The sequence below is a fragment of the Sceloporus occidentalis genome, unplaced genomic scaffold (assembly GCF_023333645.1).
Source record: "Sceloporus occidentalis isolate IW3139 unplaced genomic scaffold, rSceOcc1.0.p SCAF_456, whole genome shotgun sequence".
Taxonomy (NCBI): Eukaryota; Metazoa; Chordata; class Lepidosauria; order Squamata; family Phrynosomatidae; genus Sceloporus; species Sceloporus occidentalis.
Window position 1 is genome coordinate 52029 of NW_028317436.1, and position 12752 is coordinate 64780.

At 49.3% G+C, this 12752-nt stretch overlaps 1 protein-coding gene across 1 annotated transcript in view; it reads right to left on the reverse strand.

Annotated features, from left to right (window-relative positions):
- Positions 1-3139: 3139 nt before the first annotated feature.
- Positions 3140-12752, reverse strand: part of LOC149271843 (dynein axonemal heavy chain 2-like) — a 53096-nt gene continuing 43483 nt past the window's right edge. The window contains exons 81-87 of the mRNA XM_089507085.1: positions 12465-12693; positions 11498-11649; positions 11237-11351; positions 10906-11082; positions 10468-10542; positions 3386-3536; positions 3140-3294 (exon numbers count right to left, since the gene is read on the reverse strand). Coding sequence (XP_089363211.1) covers positions 3140-3294; positions 3386-3536; positions 10468-10542; positions 10906-11082; positions 11237-11351; positions 11498-11649; positions 12465-12693 — 1054 coding nt within the window. The remainder of the gene's footprint in view (positions 3295-3385; positions 3537-10467; positions 10543-10905; positions 11083-11236; positions 11352-11497; positions 11650-12464; positions 12694-12752) is intronic.

The window sequence follows — 12752 nt, forward strand, 5'->3', positions numbered from 1 at the left end:
TGTCTTTATAAATGAAGCATGGAAACTGGAACACATTTCTCTGTCTCCCCCCCCCCTCTCTCTCTGTCTCCCCCCCCCCTCTCTCTCTGTCTCCCCCCCCTCTCTCTCTCTGTCTCCCCCTCTCTCTCTCTCTCTCTCTGTCTCCCCCCTCTCTCTCTCTCTCTCTCTCTGTCTCCCCCTCTCTCTCTCTCTCTCTGTCTCCCCCCTCTCTCTCTCTCTCTCTCTCTCTCTGTCTCCCCCCCTCTCTCTCCCTGTCTCCCCCCTCTCCCTGTCTCTCCCCCTCCCTCTCTCTCTCCCCCTCCCTCTCTCCCCCTCCCTCTCTCTCCCCCTCCCTCTCTCTCCCCCTCCCTCTCTCTCCCCCTCCCTCTCTCTCTCCCCCTCCCTCTCTCTCTCCCCCTCCCTCTCTCTCTCCCCCTCCCTCTCTCTCTCCCCCTCCCTCTCTCTCTCCCCCTCCCTCTCTCCCCCTCCCTCTCTCCCCCTCCCTCTCTCCCCCTCCCTCTCTCCCCCTCCCTCTCTCCCCCTCCCTCTCTCCCTCTCCCCCTCCCTCTCCCCCTCCCTCTCTCTCTCCCTCTCTCTCTCCCTCCCTCTCTCCCTCTCTCCCTCCCTCTCTCCCTCTCTCCCTCCCTCTCCCCCTCCCCCCCCTCCCTCTCCCCCTCCCCCCCCCTCCCTCTCCCCCCCCTTCCTCTCTCTCCCCCTCCCTCTCTCCCCCCTCCCTCTCTCCCCCCCTCCCTCTCTCCCCCCCTCCCTCTCTCCCCCCCCTCCCTCTCTCCCCCCCCTCCCTCTCTCTCCCCCCTCCCTCTCTCTCCCCCCTCCCCCTCTCTCTCCCCTCTCCCTCTCTCTCCCTCCCCCTCTCTCTCCCTCCCTCCCCCCCTCTCATTTCACAAAATGAAAAGGATGACTCGGGAACAGGGCTGTGTTCTTGTTCATTAATAAAAATAACACTCAAATTATTCTTTGACTTTTGTCTCCGTTCAGGTTATTCACGAAGAAAACCAAAACTTATATTAAGCATTGAACAAGGAGAAGACCTCTGGGTGTCTAACCTGGAACGCCAAGGGAAAAAATCAATCCCATTCTCCTTGGGTAAGTACAGCCTCCCAGCAGAAGTGGTAGAGGGTAATACAGTGAGGGGATTAAACATGCATGGGTCGACCAGGTCCTCACGAGCTGTATGTTTTGTAGACGGCTCCCGACGGACAGCAGAGGAATTGGCCAGGTCGCTGTTTACGCAGCATGGTTGGGCGGTGGAAGGCTTGAGCTACCTGCAGGGCTGTGAAGCTGTACATGAGGTACCCGAGCCTCCTGAAGAAGGATGCCTCGCCGACACGCGTCAGTATAACCTGCGCGACCGCGCGGCTGTAGAGTACTCCATGTTTTATGAGGACGGGGAGTCTGAAACAAGAGAACTCAAACCTCACAGGAAGCTGCAGCTTGAGAAAGCCAACTTGACCGGTTACAAATATATTCGGAAAAAGGCCGCCGGGCCGTATTCTTGTTCAGAATGCGGGAAAAGTTTCTCTCAGAGAGGCTCATTGGAGGCGCACCGGAAACTGCACACAGGGGGCGTCTCGCTGTCTGTCTGCACGCGGTGCGGGAAATGCTTCACCCAGCGGTCTAATCTCCTCAGACACGAGAGGACACACGCGGTGAGGAGGCCGTTCACGTGTGACGACTGCGGGAAGAGCTTCAGCGACGGCTCGACGCTGCTCAAGCACCAGAGGATCCACACCGGCGAGAAGCCCTTCGAGTGCTCGGAATGCGGTAAAACGTTCAGCATTAGTAACTATCTGGTTGTGCATCAGAGGACGCACACGGGAGAGAAGCCGTACGCCTGCCGAGAGTGCGGGAAGAGCTTCTCTCAGAGCTCGCATCTGGTCACGCACCGGAGGACGCACACGGGGGAGAAGCCGTACGCCTGCATCGAGTGCCGCAAGAGTTTCGCGTCCAGTTCCCATCTCGTCACCCACCAAAGGACGCACACGGGCGAGCGGCCGTACCCGTGCGAGGAGTGCGGGAAGACGTTCAAGCACAGCACGCACCTCGTCCTGCACAAGCGCACTCACACGGGTGAGCGGCCGTACTCGTGCGAGAAGTGTCCGCGGACGTTCGCACAGCGGCCGCAGCTTCTAAAGCACCGGCAGAGGTTCCATCCCCAGGAATGGGGAGACTAGCGCTGCGGCTGTCTCATTAAATGCGCCCCACGCTCTTTGGTCGGGCTTATCGAATCCTCGTGTGAGTTGTTCTTGTGTGTTCTGTGTGTAGAGCGGCATACGGGGCTGGAGAGCTCATCTCTAGAGGCATATAGACCTTCTGGAGCGAAGGCAGAGGACGGAGACTAAAGAGAATGTACGCAGGATGAAAAAGATCAGGAAGACTACAAAAAAGATCAGGAAGACTACAAAAAATCTCAATGTGTCCGGTTTGGAGGAGAGAGAGAGAGAGAGAGAGGGGGGATGGGAGAGAAGGAGTGAGAGGCTGAGATGGAATGGAAGGGGGTTTTACTTTACTGGGAGGGTGGTAGATAAGTGGAACAGCCTCCCAGCAGAAGTGATGGAAGCTAATACAGTGAGGGGATTGAAACACACAGGGGATAGGCCCAAAAAAAAAAAAGTAAAAGGCGAGCGGTTTAGAGGAGGCGAACCGGGGGCTTTACGGACCTCCATAGGGTGTTCTGCACCTCCTGGGGCCATAGGTAGTGGGGACAGGACAGGCTCTATCCTCGGTACAGGCCAAGAGTCCATCACGAGGGATGTCTGTGAAATCAGATGACATCATCAGGCGACCTAATGGACAAAAGCAACGCCCGTCAGCCGCACCCAGAATACGGGCCACTAGCGGCTCTGGCCGGCATCCTCTTGCTTTGGCTGGAACTCGCATCTGCCGTCTGTCTCGTTTTTCTGGGACACCCGTGAAGTTTGGTGTCCTCACAGATCCGGTGTCTCCTTAACCAGTCAAATCACTTCAATTACTAAAGAATACGCAATTGTACAAACTTTAAGGAAAACACATTTTATTAACAAGCGTGGTGCATGCGCACAGGTATAAAATACACGTACGGTTTCCTGCCTTTAGCGACCGGTACGGAGAGCTGGTTCCCTACCCAGAGCCCGACTCCGCTGGGAGGCGGATCATCGACATGTTAGCTGTCCAGGCTCATGAGTAGTGCTGTTCCCCTTTTGATCCAGTGCTCGGCGGACGCGGCTCCGGTTCGGAGATCCACCCCAATGACGAAGGAGGCCCGGCCCGCGGTACCGGAACGCACCGGGTAATAGTAACACGGGCAGGAATACAGACCTGTGAGAAAGGGAAACGAGGGGCGATCAGATACCGGGACTGGGGGCTGTGTGCCGGGGGTCGTGTGATGTGGAATGTGACGGTGCGATACCTTTGCTGCTCTTCTTTTTGCTCTCCGTGGGTCGGAAGTGGACGGTCGGCAGAGGGCAAACCAGCTGCATCGGCTCGGCTTCCACCAGACACGAATTCTTCTTGTCCCAGCCGGCCCCCTCCAGATACAGACCGCGGACCCACACGCCGTCCTGAGGGCAACAGACATCACATGACGTCACCCCCCGGGCAATACCGGCCAATAACCCAAACCGCACACCAGGCGAGAGTCCGCTCGGGTGCCCCTCAGCCATTTAAATATATATTTTAGTTACCAGCATGGTTCACTCTACTCACTGTATGTACGCACTGCGCCTACTCACCGCACGCACTCACTGTACGCACTGAACTCAAGTCTGGTCAGCTTTTATATAAAGTGAAATATGCTCGCACCCACTCACTCAAGCACCATACACTCACACACTCACTCTATGCATATTTACACTCACTCTTATGCCATACACTAACACTCACACACTCTCTCTTCCCTTGTCCCAAGAACTCTAAACTCAAACCTGACGCTCTTTACTGTTACACCACGCACGCTAGCATCAGTTACTCACGCTACCATTTAACACTAACACACACACATGCTTTAGCATCATATGCTCACATACACACGCTAACACTATATACTCACACACACGCTGACACCATACAGTAAAATACATGCATACACACTAGACTTGCGCATTCGTCTTCGGGCGAACATGAAAACGAGCACGAAGAGGCCGTTTTTTTGTTCGTTCCGAAGACACGCAGAAGAGAATACAGTGCCGGCAAAACGTAGGCGAAGACGAAGACTCACAACCACGAAGAATCGAAGATTCTGCCGTTTCTCACAGTGTACTCTTCCTCACTTCAGTTCTACTGAATTAATAATTTTATTAATTTAGTCATTTTTTTATTTATTTTTTTCCCAGTGCTTCTGTCATCAACTGTATAGTGCTGTTGAGTTGACAGTGCACCCAGTGTCTCAGTGGCACTGGGGTGCCCTTGCCCTGGGCTGGCACTAGTGCCTACTGCCTGTCCTGTCTTCAGTTAGACAAATTAAATAATAGAATTTATAAATAATAATTTAATAGAATATATAATAATTTAATAGTACACTAATTTATAATATTATATATATTTGTCAGTTATATATATTATATACTATAGTATACTAGTGTAGAGTGTACTGTAGACATTCAAGACATCTACTAGTGTCTAATCTAAAATCATTATATTAGTAATATTATATAATTCATTTTAGCTAGCTAAATAGTTAATTAGCTATAAATAAAATTAAGAATTAATTACTACTAGCTTATAGTTCCGCTAATCTTATTAGTACTGGTGCTGCAGCTCTATAGTTTGTGCTTTGTTTTAGCAACAGCAAGAGACCAAGTCAATTTTTCTTAATTAATCTTTCATTTTATTTCATTTGTTTTGCTCACCTCAGTCCATCAGTGAAGTGAACTTGTTGGGCTAGTGAGTGCAGCCGCATAAGTGCTGTGTTTTTTTTTGATCAGCAAGCAGTGACGTTAACTGTTTTGCAAAGATTTTCTCATTTATTTTACATTTAATTTTAATTTTATTAAAAGTACCCTTAGTGTTTTGCTCACCTCAGTCCATCAGTGAAGTGAACTTGTTGGGCTAGTGAGTGCAGCCGCATAAGTGCTGTGTGTTTTTGTTCAGCAAGCAGTGAAGCTAACTGTTTTGCTCTTACATTTTATTTTCTATTCTAATTTCTTTTCAAGAAAGATTGACTTTGTGACGACGACAACAACTGTACTAAGCAAAGCTTCAAGGTACTAGCTGTAGTACTAAAATAATTCTAATCTTCTTTAATCTTAATCTATAGTATATTATAAATATATAATATAATATAAATTGTAATTCATAATCTATAATATAAGTAATTCTAATTCCTAATCTATATTCTTCTATCGATAATACATAATATAAGTAATTCATTCTAATCTATTAATATTATATAACTTAATATTAATTAATAAATCATATACCGAATCTGATTTAACCTCACTTTAGCTTAGTGGGTTTGAGAGCGTCTGCCTAGAGGTAGACTTATAGTAAGGAAATATAGCTTTAGGCTAGCATAGTAGTAGGCTAAGCTCTTAGGCCCGTGTAAATTCAAATTAAAAATAAAATACTGCTAGTTATATAAATAGTTAATCTTGAGTTAATAATTTAAATAACTTTAGCACTTTGGCAGATTGCACACAACAGCACAGTGCAGTAGTGCATAGTTTTACTTTCTAAGCAGTAGCACTGAAGAGAACTTCCTCTAATTTTTTTGTCTTTAATTTGTTTTGTTTTTTTATAGTTTTTTAAACACTACACTACACACACAACACAAAATTTGAAATGGATCCTCCTTTTGGGACTAAGGAGGGACAAGCTCCATCTACCACCACCACCAGCACCACCACCAGTTCTAAGATGCAGCCTTTGCGTCAGTCTAGTCGGCCAAGTAGGCCAAGCTCTCGCTTATCATTTGGGGAAGCATTGCTTGAAGGATCATCAAGTAAAGGAAAGGCACCACAAGCAGGCAGAAGTAGGACTGCTAGGCCCACAAGCTCTATGGTTTTTTTACGGAAAGCCTAAAGCACCAGAAGCACGTTCAAAGTTAAAGGGTAGCACAACTAGTACTTCTACTAGCCCAGTGAGTAAAAAGAAGTGCCTTTTGCCCCAAGCAGCATCTTCCCCATCCACCAGCAGCATGCAAGGTACCAAGCAGAGCCAAATTAGCAGCAGGACTCAGAGGGTTTTCCCAAACCAAAGCGATCTCATTCCTTTGTAGGGAAAACCACCACCACCACCCCCACCACCACCACCACCACCACCCCCACCGCCTCTACCACCACTAGTGCTGCGCCTACTGTTCTCCCCAGTACCGCCACGCCATGTCCTCCTAGCACCTCTAGCAAACCACCAAGTCCTTACAATATTTTTGTAAAGACAGTTAGAGAGATGGCTACACATAGTGGAACTCCAGCTAGTGAGGTAGCAGAGGAGCCTGAGACTGAGAGGCCAAGTGCAGAGTCTGTTCTTCCTGCTCGCACTACTACTAGTCACGAGTCTCACGACGATATCAGTCTTAGCTCCAGCCTAGCAGGAATTCCATTCGATCTGGCTAATGAAGAACTAGACTATGAGCCAGAGGAGATGAGTGGTCAGGAATCAGATTCCTCAGGGAGCAGTGTCCAAATCACTAGTGCACAATTTTTCCCCTGAGCCTCCACCTTCTCCGCTGCGATCATCACCATCACCAGCAGCAAAACCTACCAAATCTGCTAGACTTAAAGCAATTAGCAGTCCCACTATGGCCAGTACTGGTAGTACCACCAGTGCCACCACCACTAGTTCTGCCTCTGTTCATCCACCCCGAGCAGTAGAAGCAGCACCCAAGGCACACCCCAAGGCTATGCGCACCCCAATTTGGGAGCACTTTGAAAATGTTGAAGAAGGGCGCTATGGAAAGTGCAAACATTGTGGGAAGCTAATAAGCAGAGGGAAAGTGTCTGGCCATTTTACCAGTGCTAGCATGAAGCATCACCTCAGCACTCAACACAACGCTGTGCTATTGGGGAAAGATGCAGAAGTAAAACTTAGTGCAGGCAGCATAGCTGGTGGCCGTGGAAAAACCCCAACAGCTTCTTCTTCTGAGCCAATAGCAGCAGCAGCAGCAGCAGCAGCTAGTGCTGGCAGCCAGAGACCAAGGCAGGTTGGAGCACTGCATGTCCAGCCCACTCTATAACAATTTGTGGCATTCCAATCCAAAAGGTCAATGCCCAAACAGCAGGCCAATAAAGTAACGCGACTGATTGGTCAGTTCATTGCTGTTGGAGGGGCATCCTTCTCTATGATCGAAGGGGAGCCTTTCAAACAATTGATGGCGGCTGTGGCTCCACAATATACAGTTCCGTCATGTTCCACTTTCAGCAGGAACATTGTCCCCTCGCTGTATCGGTCCTGTGTTGCAGCAGTGAAAGAGGAGCTTTCCAAGGCTGCTGGTCAGTCTGTTCATTTCACTACAGATTTGTGGAGTGCACCTAGCGGCCAGCATGCCTTTCTTTCTTTGACAGCACACTGGTGGAAGCCCGGTGTGTCTAAGGAAGCTGCTGCAGCAGGCTACCGATCTTTCCTTCTCCATGCAGAAGTGATGGATGAAAAGCACACTTCCCAAAATATTCTGCATGCAATGAGGAAAATGTTTAGCCTTTGGGTGGGAGCAGAGGCGGGCACCAATGTTGAAGTTGGTTTTGTGGTAACTGACGGAGGTGCCAATATGGTGAAAGCGCTGCGAGATGGTCATATTGTTGGTGTGCGCTGTGCAGCCCACATCATCCATCTTGTAGTGAAGGCAGCAATGTCAGAAGGAACTAATGTGGCAGCAGTAGTTCTGTCCCGCTGCAGAAAGATCGCTGGGCACTTTCACCATAGTGTTAAGGCTAGCCAACTTTTGAGGGAAGAGCTAGAGAGGTCAGGTCTTCCCATACACTGCCTACGTCAGGATGTCAGTACACGGTGGAACTCCACGTTAGACATGCTGGAGAGGATTTTGGAGCAGCAGAGGGCAATCCATAATCTTGCCTCAGAGCATAATATTGGGATTACCTCTCCATTGAATAGGGAGTATTGGACAGTGATCGCCCAGCTAGTGGCAGTCCTTAAACCATTCAGGGATGCCACAGAAAATTTACACTGCCAGTCTGGCCCAGGTAACCCCAGTGTTCTCCCATCTAGGCAGCAAGATGGATGTGTTCCTTGGAAACCGTGAGGCTGTTCAAGGTGGCACTCTACATCCTGACGTAGCAGCCATAGTCAGGAAGCCGAAGGATCTGCTAAAAGTACACCTTCGCAAACACATGAAGAGAGTCCCGAAATGATGCTAGCGTGCCTTTGCGATCCAAGAATTAAGGGAAAGCTAGCTTTGAAATTCAATGTTCTCAGTAGCTACCGGGAGCAATTGGTCAACAAGGTGCGTGACTGGCAGCGTAAAATGGAAATGCTGTCTGAGGAGGGAGAGGTGCAGGAGGAGGAAGAGATGATGTGGTCTGCTACCCCTAGCAGCAGCATCAGCAGCAGCGCCACAAGCAGCACAACACAGCTGAGTGGAGCAGCTGCGTTTTGGGAAGAGGCACTTGGGAGTATAGTTGGACCATCTGACAGAGCTAGCAGCAGAAAGGAGAGTAGTGCTGCTGAAATGGTCAAACTTTACCTCAGTGAAGTTCCTTCTGCGCCTAATGTTGATCCTCTTAGCTACTGGGATGAAAAGAAGAGTGTGTGGCCTGCACTCTCATGGGTTGCGCAGCAGCTACTATCATGTCCGCCAACCACTGTTCAAAGTGAGCGCGTGTTTTCTATGACTGGAAACATACTGAGTCCACAGCGCTCACGCATGGCACCTCATCTGATGGAGCAGATTGCCTTTCTTAAATTCAATCTGCCCAAGTTGGGTTACCCAGCTCTTAGCTTGGAAAGTTAATTTTCCCTAACGGTAAGGGCAGTTTCTCCCCCCTGGCTGCGTCTGTCTGCGGTGTGGCAACGCCTGCTACCTCCGCCGGTGTAGCCAATTTACGCTAGGGCCTTGTGTCTGAGCTCTGGAAGTCTGCTGCCAAACGTCTAAGACTGACAGTGTTTGGATGCTTTGCCCTGGGGTGAAACAGGTGAGCGGGTCGCCAATTGCCCACTCATTCGCCTTTACCAATTCTGCTGCTGCTGCTGGTGGTGGTGCCAGCGTCTCTTCTCTGCCAGTTTGCTTCCTGGCTAAAGTCATGCCTCAAATGCCCAAAATGTTCAAGGTAGTTTCTCCCCCCTGGCTGCGTCTGTCTGCGGTGTGGCAACGCCTGCTACCTCTGCCGGAGTGGCCAGCTTACGCTAGGGCCTAGTGTCTGAGCTCTGGAAGTCCGCTGCCAAACGTCTAAGACTGACAGTGTTTGGGTGCTTTGCCCTTGGATGAAACAGGTGAGTGGGTCGCCTTTCCTCCTGTTATTTGCCCTGGCCTTCAGTTCTACACTCACTAGCATTAACGCTATAACTCACACTTCACCCTATAACATTTTTCCATCCACATACCTGCCAACAGACCCAACTTTTTCAGGGACAGTCCTGCTTTTTTCCTGTCCCATCAAATTTAGCTAAACTAGGTATGCTAGTGCACATAGGTATAGCTGGGTAAGGTAGCACTACAACATTAAATAAATATAATAAAGTAAATAATAAATATAACTTTAAAATAAAATTCAATAAACCCATTAAAATTAAATTATTATTTAGACATAATACATCTTTAACCAAACCAGTGCACTGCTAATAATCTTAAAAATAACCGTACATTAACCCTAAGCTATTTTTTAGTTCTTGTCCAATATTTTTCCATTCACATACCTGCCAACACACCCAACATTTTCGTGGACATGTGTTGCAAAGTATGCCATTATAAATAGGTAGCAAATGTTAGGCATGTATTAAAAGTGGTCCAAAATCAATTTAAAAATGTAAAATAATCCCTATTCTTTTATTAAACATCTATGGATGTGTGACTTTGTATGATAAAAAGGAGGCCAAGTTCCTTGGAGCATTTGTCTAGGTCTCAGACAAGACAACTGCTCGGAGGAACGTGGCCCTCAGTTTCGGGCAATGTGTATTGTGTACAGTACATCTCGGTGGTACATCTATTGGTAGTTTCGGCAGGGGGCTCGCCTGCCATCAACGAATGAGGTGCATTCTGCAGTTCTGCAATTCATTCGTTGATGCCAGACCAGCCCCCTGCCGAAACGACCAATAGAGTCGCACACATGTACCTTCACGGCACCTGCTGCTGCTCCAATGTGTTCTTAATCCCGTATTAACCCCTGCTAGGCAACCGGGAGGAAAACGAAGATGAAACGAGCACGAAGAATGTCCACGAATATTCGCCCGAAGAGAAGACAGGAACGGGCGAATATTCGCGGAATACGAAGATTTTTTTTCCCCGAAGACGAGCACGAAGACGAACACGAAGAGCCCCCTGGTGCCCAAGTCTAATACACACCATATACTTAAACATCCATATATACGAGCACTCGGTCTCACCTTTGGGGGATACACAAGGTTATTATCATCTACGGTGGAAACGATGAACTCCCAGGACAGAGAATCAACGGAGATCTGCAGGAAAGACGGTAGACGGGGTTACCGGTGATTATTATTAACACGGCGGGTCTCTTTCAGCAGAATGCCTGTCATTCTATAACACCACCTATAGGTTGTGCTTCTTTTGTTTGCGTCCCCCTCTCCACGCCTACAAAGGCGACCCGAACCAATCAAAAATAATCAGCAACTTAACATTAGGTAAGTGATAACTTAATGGGGAGGAATTATCATGCATCAATCTGTAACATGTAAGATCCACTTGGACGACCCAGTGACATGTTATGGGTCTCCACTCTTGAGGGCTGTGCTGAGTTTGCCCCCGTAGGGTGCGTTAAGAGGTAATGCGTCTGATACGCTCTCGCCCTGCCCCGTCCTCACGTTATTCTGTCTCGCCGCGCTCTGTAGGACAGCAGTCAGAAAGCCGGTGGGGAAGGTGAATGCCGAGAGCCAGTACAGGACAGGCGGGTGAGCGGTCTCTGCCCATCGAGCGAACATCTCCACGCGAAGAGCCAAGTCCCGGGTCCAGGCGGCCAGTGGCTTCAGGGAGGGGTAGGCCTAGAAGAAGGAAAGCATCAAGATCACCAAGTGGTCCATAGACCTCTTCATCCTCTCACCCACTATGGCTCTCAGACCCTTGGCTCGCCTCCAACCTCCACTCTTCTCTCCCTCCGCTTGCTTTCTCTCTTCCCCCCAGAGCCGTGTAACATACCTTTTCCCAGAGTGGGGGCACACGGGCATCATGTATGCAGGTAAATATCTCCTCCAGCTCAGTAGACATGACCACCAAGCCTTCTATCCCACGTTCCAGGTCAAGGAGAGAGGACCTATTCGAAAAATACGAAAGAACGATCTTACAATCTGAGCCCTTCGATCGGAAGACATACGTCTCGGACGCAGCTTCTGACAGCTCTTGGCGATGGGTAGGCTGACGCCGTCCAGCGTGTTGCCTTCATGTGTCATGGGAACACACCTGATACTGTTTATCAGTGCATTGTATCTCTGGATCTCCTGAAGTAACACAACATTCAGGGGGCTGGGGTCATCACTCAGAACTTCTCTAGTTCCTTCATAGTCGATCTCCTGTGGAATCTTCTCACGAACGTCACCCACCAACTCCAACACCTACACCAGAGACAGACACGGTGTGAGACATCAGCGAAGGTAAAAGGAGTGAAGAAACGAGACAGAACAAGGGACGACAGGAGTGAAGAAACGAGACAGAACGTGGAACGGCAGGAGTGAAGAAACGAGACAGAACGTGGAACGACAGGAGTGAAGAAACGAGACAGAACGTGGAACGACAGGAGTGAAGAAACGAGACAGAATGTGGAATGACAGGAGTGAAGAAACGAGACAGAACTGGGATCGACAGGAGTGAAGAAACGAGACAGAACGTGGAACGACAGGAGTGAAGAAACGAGACAGAAGGTGGAACGACAGGAGTGAAGAAACGAGACAGAACGTGGAACGACAGGAGTGAAGAAACGAGACAGAACGTGGAACGACAGGAGTGAAGAAACGAGACAGAATGTGGAATGACAGGAGTGAAAAAACGAGACAGAAGGTGGAACGACAGGAGTGAATAAACGAGACAGAACTGGGATCGACAGGAGTGAAGAAACGAGACAGAAGGTGGAACGACAGGAGTGAATAAACGAAACAGAACTGGTAACGACAGGAGTGAAGAAACGAGACAGAAGGTGGAATGACAGGAGTGAAGAAACGAGACAGAAGGTGGAACGACAGGAGTGAAGAAACGAGACAGAACAGGGAACGACAGGAGTGAAGAAACGAGACAGAACCGGGAACGTCAGGAGTGAAGAAACGAGACAGAACCGGGAACGACAGGAGTGAAGAAACGAGACAGAACCGGGAACGACAGGAGTGAAGAAACGAGACAGAACCGGGAACGACAGTAGCCTTGAGGATGTACCTACCTTTTCCTCTCGACTCTGCCCCCCGTGCACACTAGGGGTAGTTTGGGGCTGAAGAGACAGCAGAGTGTCAAACAGGGTATGTGCTTCGGTGATCTGGCTGGCGATGTCAGCGTTGGGGTGCTGTCCAAAGGCCTCGGGGTGATCGCTGGATGGCAGCATGTTGATGAACTCCTTGTATGATGCCAGCGCTCCATCGCGGGGTATGTAGTATGTGTCTAGCGAGGACAGTCTGTGGATACAAGAGAGGGTCGGAGGCACAGAGTTACCCCACCAGAGTCTTCCACAACA